The 24722-nt window shown below is 43.1% G+C and overlaps 1 protein-coding gene across 5 annotated transcripts in view; it reads right to left on the bottom strand.

The window, feature by feature from the left end:
• Window positions 1-24722, bottom strand: part of PTPN3 (protein tyrosine phosphatase non-receptor type 3) — a 119563-nt gene that overhangs the window by 7917 nt on the left and 86924 nt on the right. For all 5 annotated transcript variants that reach the window (XM_063081761.1, XM_063081763.1, XM_063081762.1 and 2 more), the window contains 8 exons: window positions 24225-24411; window positions 23988-24065; window positions 22799-22855; window positions 21447-21603; window positions 19034-19194; window positions 8653-8743; window positions 8319-8380; window positions 6418-6564 (listed from right to left, as the gene is read on the bottom strand). In XM_063081761.1, coding sequence (XP_062937831.1) covers window positions 6418-6564; window positions 8319-8380; window positions 8653-8743; window positions 19034-19194; window positions 21447-21603; window positions 22799-22855; window positions 23988-24065; window positions 24225-24411 — 940 coding nt within the window. The remainder of the gene's footprint in view (window positions 1-6417; window positions 6565-8318; window positions 8381-8652; window positions 8744-19033; window positions 19195-21446; window positions 21604-22798; window positions 22856-23987; window positions 24066-24224; window positions 24412-24722) is intronic.

Here is a 24722-nt window from a genome sequence, read left to right as displayed (position 1 = left end):
CAGCTTGTTCCATAAGCCATCTTAGCTCCTGCCTCTGGTTTCTAAGCAAAATTTGGGGCTAAGATGTCCATCCCATCATATTTCCATTGCCAGCCAAAGTCTGACTCATTAAAAAAATATTTTTCCCCCAAGTATATAGTTGTTTATGGCAGAAAGACACACATCTGGAAACAGCTTTTCTATTCTTATTTTCAAATGTCACAGTGAATACTTGAAATTATAGTATGCTGCTGGAAACCTGGAGTGAAGAATTTACTTAGAAACCTTAGACATGGGTATTTCAGTTAGTAGCTCTTTCCTGATTTTTCTTAGACTCGAAGGGGTTGCGGTCTGTAGAACCCAAGGCACGGGTGATAAACACCGGAAGGGTAAGCTCCTGCCCTGTAGCCTCCCAAGGGTACTGCCCACAAGATAAGTGGGGAGGAGATATTCTCTGAAGTGGTCGCCCTGTGCAAAGCAGAACTACAAATACCCATACTCCCAGAGAGGCTCCCCTTACTCCACTGTGAACATGAACAGAACTGGAATCTCTCTTTACCTCTGATCACGTTTAGATTTTAGGTCTATTTGGGTTTGAAAGCATTGAGGGTATAATGGAAAGAATGAGTTTGTAGAGATCCTGAGTTGCAATTCTGGCTGATAAGTTCTACTAACCAACTCCGTGATCTTGGGCAAGTTACTTAACTGCTTTGAGCCTCAGTTTCCACATTACTGCTGCTGCAGCAGGGGGTGATGATGCTAAAGCCTACTATCTTCTGAAGAGTATATGCCAAGCACTGAATGGTGCTTTTCAGGGACATTCATTTTATCTTGGCCTCAAAACAACCCTATGAGGTACGTACTAGGATTGTCTCTGTTTTGTATATGAGTAAACTGAGGCTCAGTGAACAAATCAACTTGTGTCAGATCACACATATAGGAACTGGGCAGAGCTGGAATTTCACGCCAAGGCTGTGAGGATTAAATAGGGCCTAGCACCACAGGGAGGGAAGAAGAGCTTCTGCAGAAGTCGTGAAAGGGCAGGGGAGGTGAGTGCAGCTGGTGGGCTGGCAACAGGCTGCTGGGGGTGAAACCCTGGGCTGCCAGGACTCAGAGTGCACACTCTTCAGGGATTTGCAGCCCTGAGTGAGGACTGTTTCTCTTGCTCAGCTTCCAAGTGTAACTTGAAAAGAGGGCTCAGGAAGGGAAGCTGACCACAGGATGGCTTCTGTAAGTATGTACCTTTCTGGACCAGAGGCAATGTGTCAGAGGCTGGGTTCCTGGTGGGGGAAGAGCATAAGCTCAGGAGAACAGACCACACAGGGTTTGGTGGGAGAGTCACAGACCCAATGAAGAAGGCTTTCCAGTGAAGAGCTTGCTTTCTTGTTCACTTAGTCAGCAAACATCCCTGGGAGAAAAGGCAGGGACAGAAGTGGCTCACATGGGGGATGGAGTGCACGTCCTGAACAGAGGGGATGGGGAGCTCAGTACTGAAGGACTAGGGTGCTCATCAGGTGGGTGAGGCGAGGATTGATCATTCAGCAGAGGAAATGGGATGCATGTGGTAAAGAGGTACAAGGTAAAGAGGCACCTGGTGGACCTGAGGAACAAGAGGCAGTTCAACACAGCTGCACAGAAGGCAGAAGGTCCACGTCGGACTGGTGGGTGGGGGTTGGTGAGACTGCTCTGAGCATCTGAAGACCCACTGAAGGGTTTGAGCAGGAAAACACTGGGCCCAGGTCAGCTGAGAGCTGTGTCAGTGGGTGGACCAGACTGGGAAGACTCTAGGCCAGGAGGCCACTAAGGAGGCTGTCGTTGTTCCTGGAGGGGAAACGCAAAGGCTCTGAGAGAAGGGGATGGAGAGGAGAGGACGGATTGGAAAGTTACAGAAGGCAGCTGGTGGCAGACCACAGTGAGTGGATGCCAGAGTTGAAGAGAAGGGAGGAGCCACTGCTGATTCCAGATTCCTGGCTTGGGTGACTGGGCAGACATATGCCCTGGCCAGAATGGTGGGCTCAGGGGGACAGACATCTGTGTGCATGTGTGTGTGTGCACTTTGGCTCTGGGTACCCTGTATGTGAGCACACCCAGGTAGATGTGTCCTGTCAACAAATGAGCAGATGGGTTTGGGGTCAGGAAGGAATCAATGTCAGATTCACTGGTTGAACCACCCAGAGGGCCAGACACAACCGGCCTCAGAAACAAGTTCCCTGGGGAGGGGCCTTGTCACTCGTGCACATTTTACCAAGCAAGGTGTGTTCAACAGCTAACGGGAACAAGGGATTTTACTGCACTTTCTGCTGCTCCAAACCTCGTTCCGTCACCTCATGTGATCATCATTACAACCCAGGGGCTAGTGTACACAGAGCAGCAAGCCCATTCACCTCTGGATCCAGAGTCACTGCACCACATGAAACACCAGCTATGGGACAGGTGCTGAGTCTAGAGTAGTGCACTCCTAATGCTCAGAACAACCCCAAGAGACAGGCATTACCACCTCCTATCTAGCAACGGGGAACCTGAGGCTTAGAGTCCTATGTAAAGTTAAAGAGTTAAAATTTGTGATGCCAGAGGTCAAATGCCCCCTCTTGCCCCAAGGCCTTTGCCTTTGATAACCAGCAGGCCAGAAGGAAGAGTGTCCATATTATTCAGATACAGACTTAAAATGTAATTTTTTCAGCCAAAAGAAACATCTCTGATGGAAGATGAGAGAAAATGACTTTTAAATGGAAAAGTTATACCTCTAGGAAGAAACCCACAAGCCTCAAGGGAGAGCACAATGCAACATTTTGGGTGGGAATAAAAAAAGGGAGAAGTCAAAGTGATCCTGCGGGGGGAGCCTCTCACTGACCACTGGGCCATTCTAGGCTTCTGAGGAGGCTTTCTCTGCAGAGCAATGGTGGGGGACTCCACAGGCCTTTGGGGAGTCCCCCCCACCCCCAACTAAACGCAGAGTATGGGAGAAAACAAATAGGACACGCTGAACATTTCATTTCTCAGAAAAAGAAAGGGGCAAAGATGCTTGCCTGGGATGACTGACTCCACAGCCGGAAGAACTGGTGGGTGTGATGAGGACGAGATAAGGACTGCAGGATAAAGGGCTCCAGATTGGTCCTCGGACAATTTGTAATAGTAGAGGGAGGAAACGTGCACCCTGGAGTTTTGAAGAACGGGTTTCTAACAACTGATAAACAAGAGAGGTAAGGGCCAGAGGTGGTGTAGGGAATGTTAGGTCTCAAGGGAGATAGGAATCTCTAATGCAGGAAACTGAAGGAAGCAGCTAGAATGGGTTCAATTAGGAAGAAAGGGCTGGGAAACAAAGAAACCCTCCATGAAGACCTCAGATGAGCCCAGGTTTAGAGCAGACGCCAACCAATGAGAGGAGTGGACGTCAGCAGCACAGAGCAGAAGGGCAGGAGCCGTAAGAGCAGCTGGGGAAGCCGAGGCCTCTCAGATCAACAGAAAGGGCCTTTTCTCCTGAGCTGGAGCAAGCAGAATAAGGGAAAGAAGGCTGCCGTCCACGGCAGATAACCTGTCACCAGCCGTAAGACGACAAACCATTCCTGTTGGGGCTCCCTTTTCTCTGAGGAGAAGAATGACCTTCCAGTTGGAAAGGGTGAACTTTAAAGGGGAAAGAGAAGCCCAGCACAGACAAGAAGACAGTAATGGCCCCGAGCTGCCCAAAGGGATTCAGGTGTTGGCTTACTGTCTTCTTATTACCTATAAAATACCAGAATGGCCCAGAAAAGGGCCTACAAAGTATGGGATGCCTGAAGGAACATTAGAAGAAGACTGGGTTTACATTAGACAACACAGAACCACATGGTGGGAAAATGATCTTTTTTTCATGGAATATTTCTGATTGTGCCTGGGAGAGAGCCTTGATTAGGGTCTAGCATAGCTCTAACACTACCTCCCTCTATTATATTTTAACTCTATTTTTATAATAGAGAGTGAGAGCAAGCAGGCCTCAGGCTCAGAGCCTGGAAGGCAAGAGTATTTAGAATTTAATAATGTTGTTTTGTCGTCTTTGTATTTTAACACATACCTTCTATTTATGGCTAGAGATACTGGATTTTGATTTAAGAAATATCTTCCAAGGAAACTGATTAAAGCAAAAAGGGGAGTCAATTTAAAGAAGAATAATAAATAATACTACAATAAAACAAAGATAGTACAGTCCTAGTAAGGTGTTAGGGTGGCACCCAAATTACTGCTACTGCTACCTAACATTTATGTAATATTTATTGTGTGCCAATTACTCTTCCAAGCAGCCTACGTATATCAGCTCATTCAATTCACCCACAATCCTACGTGACAGGTGCTATTATCATTCTATTATACACAGAGTGGTTCTGTAGTTTTCGTAAGTTACACAGGCAAAAAGTGATTGAGCCAGGATTTGATTTTTTTTTTTTTTCGGTGGCTGGCTGGTATGTGGAACCGAATCCTTGACCTTGGTGTTACAAGGCTGTGCAGAGCCAGGATTTGAACTCAGGAGGTATGGCTTTAGTCTGCTCAAGTCTTAGCCATTATACCACAGAACCAGACTGCTGCAAGCACTTTAGAAAAACAGAGGATGGTACTGTGAGATGGCAAGGGTTCCCTAAGTTCAAAAAGAGTCCAAGTAACTTCATTTCACATTGAAAACAAACTTTTAAAAATCACAAAAAATGAAACAAAAATAGATAAAAATGAGATTTCCAGAAGAAGAGATCAGGTGATGCCATAGACCTGTTGTGCTGTTTTTCAGCCAAGCTGAAAACAAGACTGTTTTTCTGACAGTCTCTCATGGTAACTGGAGAAATGGCAAGAGACAGGAGCAGGGCTGTGAGGATTAACAACTGCCCTCCAAAGTGTTCCCTTAATGCCTCTGACTAACAGCATTCCAGAAGGATGTCTCTACTGCCTCTTGAGGACTTCAGTTTTATTTATTTTATTTTATTATTTTCTATCCGTGATTTATGTGAAGAGAAGAAATTCTGATCAAATCTGTGAGTTTCAAGAAGCTAGAAATGATAGCCAACACAAAAAAAGAAGGAAAGCCCAGAAAGCCCCAAAGAGCTCTATAAAGGACAGATCTGAGAACTGAATCCAACCAATGATGATGACACAAAACAGAAGCCAGCATCTGCTGGATACCTGCAGCATGCAGTTCTCTCATCTTTTTATATGTATTGTCTCAATCTTCATAAACCCTCCATGGTGGGTACTATTATCATCTGCATTTTACTTACAGGAACGCTAAGGGTCAGAGAGGTTCAGTAACTTGCTCCAGAGAAACTATGTTTTGAACTCAGATCTGGCCCCAGTATGCCAGAGAAACTATGTTTTGAACTCAGTCTGGCCCCAGTGTGCTGGATGAAGGTTCCAAGAGTCAAGGGCATGAATACTACATGGGAAAAACTGGCTCAACGGCAATATCAAGACAAACACCACACAGTTTCTGCTGACCACAAGCTTAATGGAGGCCTACAGTTATTGTCAGATATCTGAAGGAGCATCATATAAAAGAAAGGGGTAATTTATTTTGCGTCTTCCATGCTGCAGAACTAGATGGGATAGAGGTTAAAAGTGAAATGTATTTCAGTTCATTGTAAGGAGGAATTTTTTAAAAATTAGAGCTGAGCACTCATAGGATGGACCTTAGAAGTGTTTTAGAAGAGGTGGGGAGCCACCTGTCTGGGACCACACATGTAAAAGCCCTTTGCAATCCATAGGCCTCTGTAGAATTGGCAGATTAGTAGGAATTCTTATTGTGTTGTTTCAGGTGAGATGGAAGACTGATCTCAAGTGTACTATCCATTCCAATTCCTGTGTGTTCTGATTTTCAGCATGGATTAATTTGGCATTCTGAACTATATACTGAGGAGGGAACCTGAGAGGCAGTGACACACAGATCATTCAAAGCAGATGGTTCAAAATTAACATTTGATTTTATGTATTTTTGAATAAATGTTTCATAATGAAGACATCAAGATGGATCCAGATGTTAGGGAATTCATGATATAGGTATCTCATGCATACTGACTTCTGTTATATAATCAGTAATCTGTTTCTATGGAAATGGCACAGACATGTAATTTCTCTTACTTTTTACAGCCACTGCTAACCTGGCATGTATACCACTCTTTCAGAACATGTACTTGTCCTGGATGGGAGAGGCCATAGCCAACACAGGGGTTTTGGGGCAAGTGAGGGGAGGTCAGAGGAGCTGGCTTTTGGCTTGTTATAATGGATCCAAGCCAGGAGTGGGCAAGGGGTGGGCTGAGCTTCCCATCACTGGGGACGTCCAATGGTGGCTCTATATGGTAGATTTACAGGTCACATGGGGGCGAGACTGGAAGACATTTAAGACTCTTCCCAGCTCCAACATTCATGTTCCAGAGAGCACAGTGTGACAGTGCACACATTTGAATTGGAAATTAAGCCACTTACCCGCCCTCGCTCTGTGAGAGTAGTCAACATGACGATGAGTGACAACTTCTGATCCCAGACGACTTGCCAAAACTGTGCGCAGGTATGTGGCAGGGGTCCCTGAGTGGCAATGTACTTGTTCACAAGGTTAGCAGCAGGAATTTCCATCTGCCAAGAGATTGGTAAGGCATTGGAATCTGTTACTGCCACCAGGAAGACAGGAAACTGGATTTTAAACTCTCCTACTTGCTAACTGATATCACACCAGAAAAATCTCTTTTTATCAATTCATAGCGAAGAAAAAAAACAATAAAAGAAAAAGTTATTTCTAAAAATCCTTGAAAAATATTTTACAGTAACACTAGCATTAGATCTCTAAGATAAAACTGTATGATACTCCGAAGGCAAAATTCACAAATGTGCGTGCAAGATGGCAAAAGAGTTTAAAAGCCTTTCATCGGTCTATTCTAAATATAGTCAATATTGGTTATTTGCATTTTCAGCAATACATACCAATCTCCACCCTCAAGTCTTTCCTTATGCAGAGTTTTCTAGCAAAATTAATTTACTTTTTTTTTAAAGCATAAACCACACAGGCTTATACCAACAACTCTGGCTGCACTTTGCTTTCTGCAACTTGCAATGCTTTTAACATTAAATTGGTCAATTATGACATTAAATGTTAGAATGTTTTCAAATGAATATTTCAGATTGCAATGTCCCTCTCCCATCCTTCTCCATTTTTACTTTTTCCCCTCTGGGCTGAGTCCTTTTATGAAAGAACACTCAGAACCTGCTGAGCTTTGGACTGACACTGTGATTCATTCATTCTTAGGTGCAGAAGGTAAACGGAGGCTCCTAACTCATGGTTTCGTTGGTGTTTGGGTTAATGGCTTCCTCAAACCTGAGGTAACACAAAGAGACTGGGCTTTGTGGTGCTGCTGCCCCTACAATTTCTGATGCTCTGCTTTTAAGGCACCAAGAATGTTGAAGTGAGGGTCAATGAATCCTACAGACGTTTTGGAATAAGTGGAATCACTGATCAGACCAATTTTTATTAGGGTAGTTCTTGATATTTTGCTATAACTTGAAAACTTAATCTGAGAAGTTATCTGTTTAGGGATGCCTGGTTAGCTCACTTGAGAGAGCATGGTGCTGATAACTCCAAGGTCAAGGGTTCAGATCCCCATACTAGCTAGCTACCAAAAAAAAAAAAAAAAAAAAAAAAAAGTTTGTTTAGATCAGGGGTTGGCAGATGATATGTGGCCTGAGAGCCAAATCAGCCTGCCACCTGGCAAGCTAAGAGTGGTTTTAAAATTTTTAAATGGTTATATTTTAAATGCAAAGACCAAATATTTACTATCTGGCTCTCTAGAGAAAACGTTTGCTGACCCAGAGTTTACATGAAGAAACTGAAGTTCAGAGAGAGGCCAAGTGAGTTGCCCAAGATGCGTTTTCAGAGAGAGAATGAATGTTTTTCCCACAACATGTGAAACCTTTTACTTTTTCTTTTCATGTTATATATACAGAGGAGATTTTATTTTTATTTTTAGGCAGGATGACACTAATAAGATGGGGGAAAACACAGAAAGTTACAAACATACCACTGGCAAAAACAAACACCTAAAGGGCAGCAGCCCAGTACAGAGGCGCATGGACAATGGAGTGAGAAACACAGAATGGATTTTGGTTCCATCTTCTGTTAGCTTTGTCACTTTTCGAATTACTTGCTCTCTCTGAACCTTAGTTTTCTCCTCTGGAAAATGAGACTCTTCTGCCTGCCCTCACACGGCCAAAGTGGTCTTGAAACGAGGTGGGGAACAGGAATGCACTTTGTCGACCTCAAAGCACCACACGGGCCACCACCACCCTTGTTACAACAATGAATATGCTCTTTCTTAATACCCAGAGTCCTAACTTACGTTCACATAACTTGCATTGATATAATCTTCATTTCCCTGCAGTGATACCCGGGTGGTGTCATCTGTGGGGGAGGGAAAAATTTACCAATTATTCTGAGCATTATTTTTATCATAGCAAGTAAACAAGAGTTCAGTTCCCAGCCCCATCTGCAGCTCTTGCTTCATTAGCATAAACACTATTCCCCAACAGTTCAGAGTCTGAAATGGCTGCAATAAAGGCGGTGGTGTTTATAGACACACTGAAAATCCTTCCAGAATACCAGACAATCTGCTTTAAAAAGAGAAACATTATCTCAGTGTAGGGGGGGAGGAGGCATTTGGGCCAGATACTCACAAGGCAGCACATCTTTATACCGGTTTTTGTCCAAATTTTGAGGCAGTTTTGCAAATGTGATGGCCAAACCAGGCTTCTTTCTGTAGAGTTGCTATATGACAAATACAGAAGTAAAAGATCATTGCAAAAAATGGCTATTTCTATGAAGGAAGGGTGAAAACATACTAGAACAATAAAGTTTACCATTCACGGCACTGAAACCTTAACATTTTAAGGTGATTACATATTAAAAGAAAAACTTCCAAATAAGAAATTCTACAATTCCACGAGAAACCAACTAAATACTTCAATACTTCTATAAAATTTGAGGATTATTGGAAAAAAGCCATTAGAAGGGGTCTGAGTGACAGATCATGGTAAGTAAAACCTTATCTTTATGACAATTACTTGACAAAAGCTAAAAGCAAACAGAGGGGGAAAAAAAAGAATTCTGACTCAAAATTAAATGGAAATCATGTAATTTAGCCTAAAACCATTTCCCTCCAATTCAGTAGAGTGAACCACATCCTTTGCTTAAGAACATGAGCATTTCATTCATTTCATAAGTGTATTTTCCACAGTAAAAACCTTTAGTCCCAATACATAGTAAACTTCATTAAAAGAGGTATTTCCCTATATATATAATCACTACCAAAAAGTTCAAATAAAAGAATCTTTGCATATCTATAAGCACATATTAGACACATTTGTACAGTACCTGACAAGATTTCCACAACAGCTCTGTGAGAAGTATTAATAGTATTCTTATTTTGCAAGTGAGAGCCAGAGGTTAAATAAATGCTTTGCTCAAGATCACAAACAAGAGGATGAAATCAGATCTGACTCCAGTGCTTGTGTTTTCTTTTCTACACAACTGTTTCCCCCACTTTGAACAACAGAGGTAAGACCTTTACACCAGTGGTTTTTATTAATTGTATGGGAATTGAAAAACAACTTTTGTTTCAATGTTGGAAGTGATCTATATTTTTTTGCAGAAAATTTAGGAAATTCAAACTAGTATAAAGAAAAAAGATTATCAGTAATTTCACAACTCTGAGATGACCTCTTCATTTATTTTTTTCCAGCTTATTTTTCTGTTGCTTACATGTATACAAATATAGGTAAGTATAAAGTTAGCCCTCCATGTTTGTGAATTCAACCAATTGCAGGCCAGACACATTTGGGAAAAAAATAAAAAATAACACAAACAAAAATGTGCAGTACAACTATTTACATAACATTTACATTGCAGTAGATATTATAAGTAATCTAGAGATGATTTAAAGTACACAGGAGGATGTACATAGGTTATATGCAAATACTAGGCCATTTTATATAAGTGACTTGAGCATCCTTGGGGGGTTCTGGAACCAATCCCCTGTGGATAACATATATATAAACACATATAATACATATGAGTAGTCTTCAAGTTCTTGGAAGGATTCATAGAGTACCCTTGTATATACACTACATTTTAAAAAACAAAAAATGAGATTGAACTACATATTGGCAATTCCTGTACTATGTTCTATGGAACCCAAGTGTCCTAAAATAAGATAATAGGTATTCCTTAGAAAAAATTTCAAACTCAAAGAAATTTGGGAAATACTTAACCATATGTTCTATGAATCTCCAATAAGACAAATCTGAAAATGCATAAACTTGTTTAATTCTGATCAGCTGAGCATTTCTCAAGCTAATCTGGCCATAGAAGGTCTCAGCAACTCATAAGAAGTGGTTCTGGGAAATACAGCCATAATTTTGAAGACTGTTTCCCCCTGCTTATTACACAGCGTGCAATTCCCCATGTCGTTAAATATTCTCCACACACATGACTTTCAATGGCTCAATAATCTAGTTTACTGTAATTTAACTTTTATCTTACTTTCTCATTAGGCTGCTTTCAATTCTTTTACTCTTATAAATTTCTAAGAATAGAATTACTGCAGCAAAGCATATTTTTATGGATAAAACTCTTTGATACATACAATCAAGTTGTCCTACACGGATGGATGAGAATGGTTAGTTCACCAAATTGTGATCAGTATCCTCAACTAAGATGTCTTTGCAATCTGAATAGGGATGCTGAACGTTATTTTTCCTCCTACATTTTTGCAAATTGTATTGTTTTGTAAACTGGCTTCTGTTAGTCTGTTTGTCTCCTGTTAAACAAACAAACTACATAGAACTTGGCAGAAGAGAATTAACATGGTGATTTGGGGTCATAATAATCGTGCCATACCTTATACCTTTACCAATATTTAGAGTTTCCAAACTCTCCAAGAGCTCAGCTACTGATCATTTTTACAGGTTTAGTTCATAACAATCAAGCAGCCACTGAACAACTTCTAAAATATCTGCAGCCTTTAATAGACACTGTGAACTCATTCTAGAAATAAATTCACGATTTACTGGAGGTTTTGGTTTGATTCTCTGGCAGAAGGATATCTGAGTCAGTCAAATTTACCTAACCCGAACTGATTAACTGCTCAGGGGTGAACTTATGTGAACATAATCAGTAAAGCTAATTGAGAGGTAAAAAGAGATTGATTTTTTTTTCCAATAACGAAGATGTAAATGCAATCAACTTCAGATGGTCTAGCAGAAAGGCACAGATCTAGCAAAAAGCTTTAATTACCATAAGGTTTTAAATGTATGTCAGCAGTAATGATCTGTTGATAGGACTGTGAAGTACTAAAATAAATTTTTTTAAAAAAGTACTATGGCAGTGTTTTAAAATTTTTGAACGTGCACAGTCTGGGCTTTATCCAACAGAAACACATAAAGATACACATCAGAGAAGTTTACCTGCAGCAAAATATTTATTTACGAAAAACCAGAAACCTGGAAACAGCCTGAATATTTCCCAGCAGGGAGAATTGACTTAAATTATGATACAATCATACCACAAAATTCTGTGCTAGTTGTAAAGAGAATATTGGTAGACTAAAAGTACAGGTTTAGAATGATGTCCATTCATCTACTTTTAAGTGAAAAAATGCAAGTTATTTAAAAACACAACGGTGATCCCATTTATATAATAGCAGCAAACATACACAGTATGTATAATGTGTATATACACAATCTTGTGTGTGTACTTATGCATGTAGATAAAATACGTTTGCATGAGCACTGGGACTAGTGTGGAAAGATACACACCAAATTGATATTTGTAAATTATAACAAAGAGCAAGAAATTGAAGGGGATGGGGGTCAGGAGACAATTTTATTTTCGCTATTTCTGCATTATTTGAATGATAACAAGGAGAATTATTTTTAAATTTCAAATGACTGAGTGACAAAAATAAACAAAACAAAGGAAATCTTTTTATAAAATTAGAAAAATTTTTTACAAAAAGCTGGGTGAACAAATTAAAGTTAAGATGTTTTTGGCCTTTGGAAGGTTAGACAGCACACTCACATTTACATCTGCCTTTGCAAAGGCTAACACTGAACAGGACTGAAGCAATTCAGTGCGAATAGGATTCCTACACTATACTTCTTAAGTGTTAAGAGTTGGCTCTCCGGGCTGGCCAGTTAGCTCAGTTAGAGCATGGTGCTGATAACACCAAGGTGCAGGGTTCAATCCCTGCGCCAACCACCACCCCCCCCAAAATAAAAGAGTTGGTTCTGTAGTGCCTTCGATTTATGGACTTTTCTCTAGACCCCGTGGGCTGCTGGCAGGCTGGGTATGGAAGCGCTGCTCTGAGAACAGGGTGGTAGAATGGTAAGTGATGTGTTGGAAACACAGGTATGTCTTTCTGGAATGGTCAGGGATCAAGGGGAAAGAGTTAAAGCTTTATGATATTGACCAGAATTTGAGAAAGGGCTTTTAAAAGAACTATTCATTGGATAAATACAACTTGCTCCTGTATTCCTGGGCTAAAGGTGTGTGAGGCAGACAAGATCTCCTGGCTGCAGATCCCTTACATTCTGTCCTAGAATGAGGGCAACCAGGAGGCTGAGAAGCAGGGTCACGAGGTTTAGGGGATTAAAAAAACCACTTAGTTTTATGGAAAACTATTAATTTTTATGTCCTACAATGCTTTGTTTTCATCCTATCAGAGTGTAGTTCTAAGAAGCTCTGAACATTATAAAAAGATTGGCTGAGAGGGGTTGCTAAGAAACAACTGGATTTAAATGACAGTATCGATATCACCCGCTCTGGCCTCCAAAGACAAAAAATTGAACAGTGGGGGCTGATGCTCTGCAGAGCAGTACGGGTGGGATGGATCAGAAGACACGGTTTGCTAGTTTGAACATTCTTCTTTGAACATGTCATCTAGCATTAGAAAGGGCACCAGGAGATGACTCTGATCTCCTCACCTTTCTCACTCAACCAAAGATGTGAAATCTAGTCACATTCCTTATGAGGGCTATAGACACCCAACTGGCTCCGACCAGAGGACGCTGACGAGGCCCAGCACTGCAAAAGGAAGCACTCCACCAACTGTATGAACAGATACGTGCAGAATTCTCACTGGAGTTCATGAAGGCTGAGTACCCAAGAAAGGGGAAGAAAAAGGGAAAAAGACAGAAAAAAAAAAAAAGATGTGGGAAGAGAGTTGAGGAGACCACAAGTAACGAGAGAACAAAGAGCAGAAACAGATTCCCTTTCATGCCCTTGACAATAACCCAGAGTCCACTGCAGGGCAGCCCACTCCAGGGCAGCTTCAGCCACGAAGCTGTTCTCTTCATGCAGGCAGGAATCTTGTTGCTTTGTTCACTACCAGAAACCCCAGGCCAGCAATGCTCTTGGCACATAGTAGGTGCTCAATAAAAATTTGTAGCATGAAGAAATAATGGGATCTGTTGCTTTAAAAAAAAAAAGGGGTGCAAACTACGTGAATAAAACATGATGAGATGGCAGCTGCAGCTTTCTCAGACTTGGTGCCATATAAATAAGCTAAGAGTAACTCATTTTTTGTAAAGGCCCCAAGTTGTTTTCTTGTAGCACAAATGCACAATTCAGTACTCACGGGCAGCTCCTCTACCCTGGGAACATCTCCTTTCCTTTGTATCAGACCCAGCCAGAGGGCAAGAGACGCTGTGCAGGGGAGACTTAGACTTGACCTGCCTCCCCTTAAAGGTCTGCTGAATTGAAATTGTTGCTAGTAATTCTGGGACCTTCAATAGTGCTACCTTCAATGCACGGTCCCAGATGTACATTCTAGAGCGGGCATATCTAATAAAGTCTTTTCTTGCAGGGTCCCTTTCATGGTTAAACACACAAGATGAGGCAGCACTGCCTTAAGTGGGCTCCTGGCACTCGAAGAGTGAAGGCTGCACACAGTCATTCCCAAGCTCCCAGTTTGTCCTGTGTATCCCAGACACATTATATTGATAACATTTTCCTTTCATAATAAAAGAAAAAAAAAGGTATCTGGAAAACTATTTAAAAACATTTTTAAAAATGCATTCTTTTTAGGAATGGGTTCTAATCTTGAAGGTGTAATTGCCCTCCCTAATTTCTACATGTGTCAGTTTAAACCTTTCACACAGTTTTCACCTACCTTTGCCCTCCCAAACACAACTTTTCTAATTATCATAGGAACCAGTGAGTCACTTGTTTTGACACTAACGGGTACTTCCTATAGTGGGCAATGTAGGAGTGAGGTAAGGATAATCAGGGGAGAAGACAGAAGATGGTTTTTGGTTTTGGTAAAGCTGGATGATGCTGAAGTGGGAGAGGTGAGGTTATCTGAGTTTGACATGACCTTTGGTGGTCTCTTGCAGCCACTGCTCCAATCCATCAATCCAGGGAGGGGGTATACCCTCCTCATTTTCTACCAACAACATTCATGAATCTCCAAAGTGGTCTTAACTGGCAGTGGGCAAGGAAACAGGAAAGTTGTGAGTCACCTGGTCACTGGATGAGAATGGACACAAGGGTCCTTTGCTGGGAAGCTGGTTCTCAAATAAACGACAAGTTAGCATCCTCACTTAGCTTTGACCCAAGAAAAGTCTGCACCAAATGCGTATCCTTCCCCTTGCCTAAACTGAAACCTCAACTGGGGGAAATCATAGATTAAGCCATAAATTACCCTCAGGAATGAATGAGCCTACAGCTGAACTGAAGAAAAGTGTCCTGGAGATGGTAATGAACTTTGAGGCCAGCGTGAGCCACAAGTCTGCTCCTTTACACAAGAGAAGTGGGAACACCCTCCCTTGGCTGAACACAGTACAATACTTAGGCAGCTGGAGGCCAATCGTAAATGGGAGCAGCTTAGAGTGTCACTATTGGAGGGAAGGGCTGGCGCTGGAGGCTGGGTGAAGAGCTAGGTTGCACCTGGCAAAAGTGAGTTGCTGCCAATGAGCTAGATTTTTATTTGTAATACATATTCCAATCCTAGCTCTATCTCTGACTAGGGAGTGACACTGGACAAGTCCCTTAGCCTCTCTGGGCCTCTCTGGGCCTCATTTTCTCCACCTCTAAAGCAGCAATCCTACAATTCTGGCCCTTGTCTACTTCACAGAACTGTTGTGAGAGTCAACTGAGACCACATATGTGAAACACACTTGGTAGATTCCAATGTGCTATCGAAATGCTAATTATTATTGTGTGATTTTGTTACAGCTGGGACCAAATGCTTTCTGGAACATGTCTGTAATTGTTTACTGAACGCCATGGGAATTGATGGGGGAATTCCCTTAATGAATAAAAGCTTCAAAGCAAGCTTTGCTGGAAACCAGCTCTCCATCACAAGAGGAATTACGGGCTGGTTACCTGAGGGCAGGCCCTTTGTGTCACAGAGGAGGAAATGTGGGCACCTGCTGCAGACCCTGCTGGGGAACAGCCCCTTCTTCCTGCTCCTATCCAAAACATGCCCCCATCAGCTGAGCCGCCCACCTGCCAACAGCTCTGGAGGAACAGAACAGCCAGGACTCTAGAGTCAGGTGGCCCACAGTTCCAAACCCACTGCAATGCAACCACTTCTTGGGCAGAGATTGGGCATGTTCTTTAGACTTTTGGAGCCACTCTTTATTTATAATAATGATAGCTGTCACTTTTTATGGTACTCTTACTATGTGCCAGACAATGCATTAAGTATTATCTCATCTAATCCAAAACCACAAGATACCTAATTTATAGATGGAGAAACAAGAGGCCACAAAAGTTGAGGGACATGCCCGAGGTCACACAGGAAGTGAGGGGTGCAGCCAGGATTTAAAATCTGTCTTGCTCTGTGGGGCAAGACAGTCTCTCAGATCTTTTCGGGCTCTGATGCTGTACTGTTCTAATAACAACCCTCACAGGTCAATGACATTTTGTAGTTTCCAAAGGTCATACAGAGGTTAAGAGAAGAGGCTCTGAGTTAGCCTGCCTGGGTTCCAATCAGGCTGTGCCATTTACTGTGAGACCCTGGAGAGGTTACTTAATCTGTCTGAGACTCTGTCCTTTCATTTCTCTAATTGAGATGACAACAGCATCCACACACGGCTGTTGTGAGAATTATGTATGACGATGCCCTTTAAACCCCCCGCACACAGGACATCCTCATTAAGGTTTCCTTTTGTCTTCAGTGTCCCTTCGCATTCCTCTCCTCTAGCAGCTGTGTAAGACACTGTTCCCTGTCTACACCAGTGCTCTCCATGTGATGCTTCACTGGGCCCAGGGGTCCTTGGGGGGCAGTGAGGGAAGACTGAAGGAGCCAGGCTCTATGGACCCCACCAGCTCCATCACCGAGCACATCTGCTTTTCTCTGATCTGTCTTTTGGAATTCTGCAAAAGATGTTATTTAAAAAGAAGGTTTTTCTACTAAATTTCTAGAAAATGTATACACTAAATGAAGGAAATATGTCCATACTAAAAATTTAACCCTATAATGTATATGCTCCTCATTTCTTATACTATTGCCGCTTCTCAGAGTCTTTCTCCCTGCCCACCCTGAGTGGACCAATACTGCTTCCTTTTTGAGATACGCCCGGGAACCCTCCTGTTGACAAGCTGACAGCGTGGCTTTATTCCAATGCTTGTAGATTATATCACTTAGCTCTGAGGTCATTCTTTGCTCTCTCATTCCAGGACCTTGGGGTACCTCACTGTGGTCCCTAACTACCAACTCATTTCTTATACTATTATATTTCCAATATAAGAAAGTATATTTCTTATACTATATGCCATCCAAAGATAAGATTTCAGGTGGCTAGCAGAGGGATAAGAGTTCTGTACCGTCTTTTCCTCTCATCCTCTGGATCAGCTTGTGCAGCAAAAAACCTCCAGGGATCTTGTGAAAAATACCAATAACTGGGTCCCATCCCAGCGTGGATGAGTCAGAAACTATAGGCTGGGCCCCCGTTTAACAAGCTCCCCAGGTGATTTCCATACAAGTGGTCAGAGAAATTTTTGAGAAATGTTATTCAAAAACACAGGTAGGGGACAGGGTGAGTACTTCTCTCTAAAGTCTTCTCTTAAACTTAAGAAAGTTGATGAACACTTTTCAAGGAAAATCTTCTGGGGGATTCCCATGTGTAAAATACACATCAAAGCTGAGCCACATGAGTGGAGGAGGCTTTATGAGCAACATTTAAGACTAGGCTTTGAGCTTTCCCTCAGTGAGAGCCCACAGCGCCTTCTTGTGGACCATTTAATCAATGGGAAACAATTCTTGCTGGGTTGAAGGATTTCCATCACCTGGAGACATCCCCCAGGATTCCTTGCTGTGCTGTCCACCCCAGCTAGCTATTTACCTGGTAAATACCTAAGACACACTTGCTGAATGAATGAATGAACGAACGAATGACTCCACAGTGCTTTTCCCCTTTCACATCCCCTCGAATACCAAAAGAATAAAACTGATAAAGTATGTGACTGGCTTTTAAGTTCTTCCTTGTTTCAATTATTGTGATGAGTGTTTAAAAATATTAATGAGTTTTATTGTTTAAAGTGTATATTTCAATTGTGAACTTTTTTGTAAGGCAAGGCCAGAGAACGTAACCTCTACATTTTCTTCTTTTTAAACTTTAATCCTATACAGCCTCCTTCAGGCCAGTAAAAAGGACTATTTCCCTCTGTACAGTATAATATTCAGTATATGTCCAGCAGTTCTACCCAAGTAATTATATTATTACTATTCTCTCATCCAGATTTCATTTCCAGAAGACATGAACTTATTTTTCATTTTATTTATCTGTTGTCAAGGCGTTTAATTAAAAGTTTAAAATTCTCTATTGATTTTGGCAGGGGCAGGGGGAGTCAATTACCTGTACTTTTTCACCTGTGGGTCTTTGCTTTCTACTGCTGTTCAATACTCATTGCTCTAATATATTTTCGCATTCTATGCCTTATACCATTATAAAATAAGCTTTGCTCTCAAAGCTTTTTGCTTTGCATTCTTTTTTGTTCAATGTTCATATTACTCGTGCTTTCCTGAATCACTTTTCAGTCCCACACTTGACAAGTTTCCTAGTTTTGCTTCTGTGTCTGTTCCCTTTACATGGTTTCCTAATAAACAATGCATTGCTGATTTCTGTTTTTGAATCCCACTTGCGTCCCTCTTCCGTAGTTTATGAGCCCAGACTGTGTATGTTCTTGTTAATCATGATGTTTTCTTTCATTGGTCTGTTTTTATGCCTCTTTGTGCGCTTTCTTCTAGTATCTTTTTAGCATAAACTATTGTTTTCTTCTACCTTAAATACATCTCGAAGATGAACACATTTTATTTTAATTCTGTTAGTGATCGGTAAAACTGACTTAAAAACTGAGTCTCCTTTGGTCCTCTTGTGTTTTGTAAAAAGTCTCTGTGTGTGCCTTTGTCCACAATCTCAGTCTTAGGTATTTCAGGTCCCTCCTGGAGGAGACAGGACTGCACTTTGGTTTCTATTCATGTTGGTGGGGGTGGTGGGGGACGGGCAAGATGCAAAGCCCTCATGAGATGACACTGACTGCTCCAAATGACAGAGTGCAGCCGCTGGGGTCACAGAGTGGCTGCTTCATCACTCCTTGGGCTGCTCACCCACACCGCCCCTCCACTACCTTCTACTGCTGAGAGTTCTGAGCTTTTGTGTTGGCAGCGAAACATGCTCCGAGTCCCTCCTCCTCATTTCTGACACGTTTCTCCATGACTACCGAATGTTACTAGAACAAAAGGGTGACACAGAGTTCAGTGACAGGAGATGGTCCTGATCCCGTTTGCGAGGACCGCTTGCTGCTCTGAAGCTGTGCCTGCGAGGGTGGCTGCCTGCTGTCCCTGTTACCCCATGGTGAGCACAGGCCTCCCACGGCTGTCCCAGTGACTCGGGGGAGCGCTTCAGCTTTGTGGAACACACAATCACTTGACCAGGAGCTGAGGGCTTCTGTCTCCATGATATTCCTCTGGGATGTCAGCCCGGCATCTGGGCAGCCCGACAGGCCTTGTGGCCGTGGCTCAGGCTGCGAGAGTCGGCTGTAGGAGCCTCTTACCTCAAACTGGATCAGCACTGTCCCGCTTTCGAGGCCCTTCTTTAGCTGTTCCATGGATCCCTCCAAAGTGTCCCCACCCTCTGGACACACGGGGAAAATGGCCTCAGGGAAAAGCTGGTTCAATTCATCTTCAGATTTGATATCAGCAAACGAGTGGACAGCTGTAACACATAAGACAGAGTGCATCTGGCTCATGCAGCAACACTCCAGTTTATTAGCTTCCCACAAAAACAAACAAAAAAAACCCCCAAAACACCACACTTATGACACCTGAATGCAGATGGATTAAAACATCTTATTAAATGATTAAGCACATGGTAATCATTTTCACCAAAGACACTACTTCTAGCTGAATGATTCAATACGTGTTAATTACACAAAATGACATACTAATCTTTCTGGTTAGTTTTAAATGATAGTGTTTAGTATTCAAAGGCTTTTGCGAAAGGTAAAAGAAAGGGAAAAGATTTTTTCCATTTTTTTTTTTTTTTTTGTGGCTGGCAGGTATGGGAATCCAAACCCTTGACTTCTGTGTTATCAACACCGCACTCTAACCAACTAAGCTAACTGGCCAGCCCTAAGATGTTTTTAAAGAAGGCACATTTTCTCCATTTGCTTTCTCTGCCCTGGTTATCCTTCTGCCATCCCGACTCCTCCTTCCTTCTCGGGACCTTTTCATCTGCTCCCTTAAAACGGGCATTTTCCTGGGCATCGGGGTGAGGTCCTGAGCTCTCACTGTGACACCATCATTCCTGAAAGCTTAGTTCTTAATTCGAGGCCATTTCTCTGTGGGAGGCTCTCCAGTAAGGATCTATAGTCCTCACATCTCCGTGCTCCAGCCCTACTTCTCCAGTACAAATTCTCCCTTCACGTCAAGCTCCACATGGGTGAAGAGACCTTGGCCCCTCCTCTCCCACGCTGCACAATACATCCACCGCGCTTGCCTGTGTCTACTGTCTCTCCCTTCTCCAAACTCCCAAACTGGAAACTTTTGGAACATGTCTTTCCACTAAGAAGTGGAAATTACTCTCTTACTCCAAAAGCCTCTGATGGCTCCCTACTGTCTTCAAGATAACAGGAAAGGAGATGGAAAAAAACAATGTTTGAGTTTGACCCAAATTCTCACAATTCTGAATCTGATGTTGTTACCCCCATTTCATGGATGAGGAAACAGACTCCTAGACAGGAAAATCATTTGCCCAAAGTGACTTAGCCTGTCGGGGTGGGACATGGGAATTCAGTCCAGTTCTATTGTCCTCTAAAGACCACATTCTCTTAGCTCTTCTTGGGCTACTTCTGTGACTTCTGTCATATCTGCCATTCCCTCTGCCACTGTTTACCCATCATTTTTCTTCAAAACAATTCATATTTTTTACTTACACGTTTATTTAAAAAATAAACTTATTATCACCACAGTTACTAGAAAACCAGTGGTTCTGTCTTTGAGTTCTCACAGTCTATACACATTGGTTTCCTCACCTCAAACAGGCACCAGCCCCTTGCCCTAGGCCAGTAGAGGACTGTCCTGTGGCCCCTGTGACACCTGGCCTGCCACAGGGCACATCTATGTGACGCGGAGGCCTGCTCCCCACCACTGGATCCCCTCGGCTCCTATTATCGTGTGGCCTTACCAGTCACATGGCAGTGGGACAACTTACTGCACCTCTCTGTGGCTTGGTTTCCCCATTTCCGCACGTGGGGATGATAAAACTAACCTTTTAAAACAGTCAAGACAGTGGGAGAGGATGACATGAAGCAATCAGCCCAGTGCAAGGCACTTCTCTGGCATGCCACACATAAGCTACTATTTTTATTGGCACCTATTGTGTGCCCAGTGTGGTGCTGGGATTTGGCAGGGATGGGGAAGTGGGAGGGGGATGGGTAGGGATCTGGAGAGATTCGGAAAGGCCTCAGGGAGGGGGTGGGATCAGAGCTGGCCCTGGACAGCTCTGCACTAGGAGTTCCAGTGGGAGCAGAGGGGGGCGGGAGAGCAGGGGTGGGAGCGTGTCTACACGTGAGAGGCCAGAACAGAGACGCAGGGCCAGGGCTTTGCAGGAGGATTCAAGGGACTTGGCTTATTATTGTATAACAACAACAAGAGCAGCAATAATAGTCACAATACTCAATAGGGCCATCTTCCAAACAGCTACCCCTATCAGGCAGCATTCCAGGTGCTTTCCTGTGTGCGTATCATTTAATCGTCACTATGACCCTGGGAGAAAGAGGCTATGTGATCCTCACTTGGCATCTGAGGGGATGAAACGCAGACTGGGGATGTAAACTGCTCAAGGTTGCTCGACCCACAGGCAGCAGAGCTCAAATCACCCGAGACAGTCAGGCTCTGGCCCCCCAACAAGGCCCTGCTTGGCTAAGGCAGCGTCGCACGGCTCCTCCCCCCGCAGGTGGCTGTTACCTCTCCTCCTGATCACCAGGGCCAGCTCCCTCGAGTGGGACTCCCGGCTGGCTTTGATGAACATCACCACTTGGTCATGGGTGTGTTCTGAGATGTCCCGGCCATTGATTAACACGATTTGATCCCCTTCATTCAGCTTAGGAATGCAGGTGTCCGCCTGGGTGGAGGGGAAAAGCGAGTTTCTCCTGTTACCATAACACAATCCTCGAGGGGAAGAACGTGGAGGTGCTCTGATCCCAGACACCTGAGACCATGATCGGGTTCGCCTTTTCTCCCTCAGGTATTATTGTCATTATTTTTATATCCACTGCTATGTGAACGCGGTAGTTGGTTGTGGGATTTTATAGCAGTGCTGCTCAGGATGTAAGTTACGAAACATTTCAGAATAATGCTAAGAAAATTACCAGAGCCATTTTTCTATGGTAGCCAACCTCCATTTGTTACAATAATAACTACAATGTTCCCAATCTTTTGTTTTCTGGATGTACTGTTAGAAAGTGATCTGCCAGCAAGAAATGAGTATTTATCTGTTTTGCAATGGAGAAAGCCTTTGTAAGCCCAACCACCAGAGGCAGAAACCACCATGGAGAGAAGCGATGAACTGAACAGTGTAGGAATGAAAGCCTTAATTCATAGAAACAATAAACAGTAGCAAAAGGTAAACTACTACTACTCTTTAAGAGTAAAACCCCCCAGGTGAGTCCCTCTTAAAGGGCACAGTGACTACTGCTTTAAAAAAGCAAATGATCAAAAGATAACTGTGGAATGTAATGGATATGTTAATTTGTTTGCAGTAATCATTTCCCTGTGTATATGTATATCAAAACATCATGTTCTACACCTTAAATATATACAATAAGAAAAAAATTAAAAGAAAAAAAAAGCAAATGATCTCTTCAGGAGGTCTAAACAGAGGGCTGGAGTGGGGGTTAGCGGTAAGACAGTGGGCAAGGGCCACAGGGTCCATATTCTTAATCAAAGCCAGCAGAACAGCAAACTCTATGCCTCAGTTTCCTTCTCTTTCCTTCCTTCACTGCTCAAAATTTCATGTGCACACAAATCACCCGAGGATCTTATTAAAGATGCAGATGCTGGTTCAGCAGGTCTGGGCTGGGGCCAGAGATTCTGCATTTCTAATGAGGTCTCAGGTGACACTGGTGCTGCAGCTTTAGGGACCACATTGAGCAGCAAGGTTCTAGGAAACATGGAAGTGAGTTTTCTTTCTTTCCATTTTTGTGTGTCTTTACATGCTCTTTGCTGCTGGCAAAAAAACCCCAGGACACAGAAAACAGAAACCTGTCAGATTTAGGGGAAAACAAACATGGGAAATAATACAGAACATGTTTACTTACAGGTGACTCTGGGTTTATCCTTGATACCACGAGAGGCATCTTTTGATCCACTCCTCCCTGTAAACATTTTAAAGTAGAAAACCACTTGAGTAGTTCACAGCAACAAAGACATGCACGTACCAATAAATATGAATCTTCCGGAGGCCTCAAACTTCCCTTTGACCTATTCGAATCACAGGGGTGGCTGTCCTTTCAGATTTTGAAACAGATTCCTGGCCCCTCCAGATCTAGTGGGCTCCCAGAAGAACTCTGTTCAGAAGCCTCCCTTAGCCATTCCAATATTCCATGAACTGAAGATGCACTTGGAGGAAGCAAGCTCTTTTTCAAAAATGCAAACACTCCCAGGAGAAGGACTCCACAAGCGCATCTTCTAGGTGCTGCTTAGGAGCTAAGTGCTTCTTAGTGCTAAGGGAGTTTTCAGTGGAGGAGAGCGAGGCCTCGAAAGTGGTTGCAAGCTGTGAACACTTCTGACCTGTGTGAGCAGGTCCTCAGGGGGCCTCGGGTTTATGAAAGGTGTGCATGACGCAGCTGGGGGTGGGCAGCAACTACTACCTGAACTCGCCCTGCTCTACAGCAGGGGTTGGTAAACTTATTCTGTGAATGGCAAGAGAGTAAATATTTTAGGTTTCATGGGAACGACGGCTCTGTTGCAAATGTTCAATTCTGCCAAAGCAGCCACAAACCCACCTGCAAGCAAATGGGTGTGGCTGTTCCGATAAAACTACTTACAAAAACAGATGGGATTTGAACCGTGGGCCTTAGTTGCAGAACCTACCAGAGGCACCCAGAGGAGGGGGGTGGCCCTGCAACTGGAATACCTGTTTTCTCATCAGCTTTAGCAACGCTGAGGGGTTCTCTCAATAACCCCTCTTCACAGGGGTAGATCTGCTTGCCAACTGTGTGTCCTCACCTCTCGCCTCAGTATTTGTCTGTGCAATGGGTTTAAAAATACTAACTTCACTATTATAAGAACTCCATGACATAAATCTAATGCACAGCAACCGCCAGGCACAGAGCAGGCACTTGGCATGAAGCAGCTGCTACAGCCACATAAAAAACTCCCAATTCCAAGGGCTAAAACAATTTCCTTATGTAGCTTATGTATGCAACACACTTCTAATGGAAATTAAAAATTCATCTGAAGATTGCTTCATAGCATAAAACTCCCTTATAAATACATACAACATACCTTAAGATTAAATCCAAATTTTCCATCTTCATCTGGTGTGATACGGATCAAGACTAAGTAGCTATCACCATTATCATTCTGGAAAACATTTGAAAATGGTCATTTACATTATTTCCCTCTGGCAGCTGGTGATATTTACTTTAGATCATAATATTGAGTTGCCCACGAGGGGCCAGGAAGATGGGGGTGGATCACCTGGCCAAGTCAGCACCCACTGCAGGACCTGGGCTCACTCACCTTGTCACAGTAGTACTGGCTGGCGTCCTCAGTGGAGCCCCCTTTGGTCACCCTGTGGTAGTCCTCTAAGAACTGCTGATCGACACCCTCTGGTGAGCAGGAGCCTGGAGCATTTGAAGATGGAGACACAGAACTGGATGACTTCTGGGTCAGGCGGCTTTGGGCTGGATGGTTCTCGGATAAACTCCTTCATCATGGGGAAGGAGGAGATATTTAATAACTGGATTAATATTTTATTAGAGCAAACATTACTGACTGTTGGGGACTGGCATCTCAGGATGGTCACATATTCCTGGAACCTCATCAGAGCTGCAAAGGTTAACTCAGGGCTCTGGCACAGCCAAGGTCCACTGGCCTCTCCTGCCCTCATCTGGCCTAAATACCATCACATTTGGTTGTAGGAAAAAGGGACTGGAGGGCAGGGCGGATCCAGAAGCAGCTGAAACCTCAGCTCCCCTCCCAGCTGCTTTAGAAGGGTGATAGGGAAATGCGTCCAGC

This window comes from Cynocephalus volans, chromosome 17, assembly GCF_027409185.1.
Source record: "Cynocephalus volans isolate mCynVol1 chromosome 17, mCynVol1.pri, whole genome shotgun sequence".
Lineage (NCBI taxonomy): Eukaryota > Metazoa > Chordata > Mammalia > Dermoptera > Cynocephalidae > Cynocephalus > Cynocephalus volans.
This window is presented reverse-complemented; position numbering and strand designations above follow the sequence as displayed.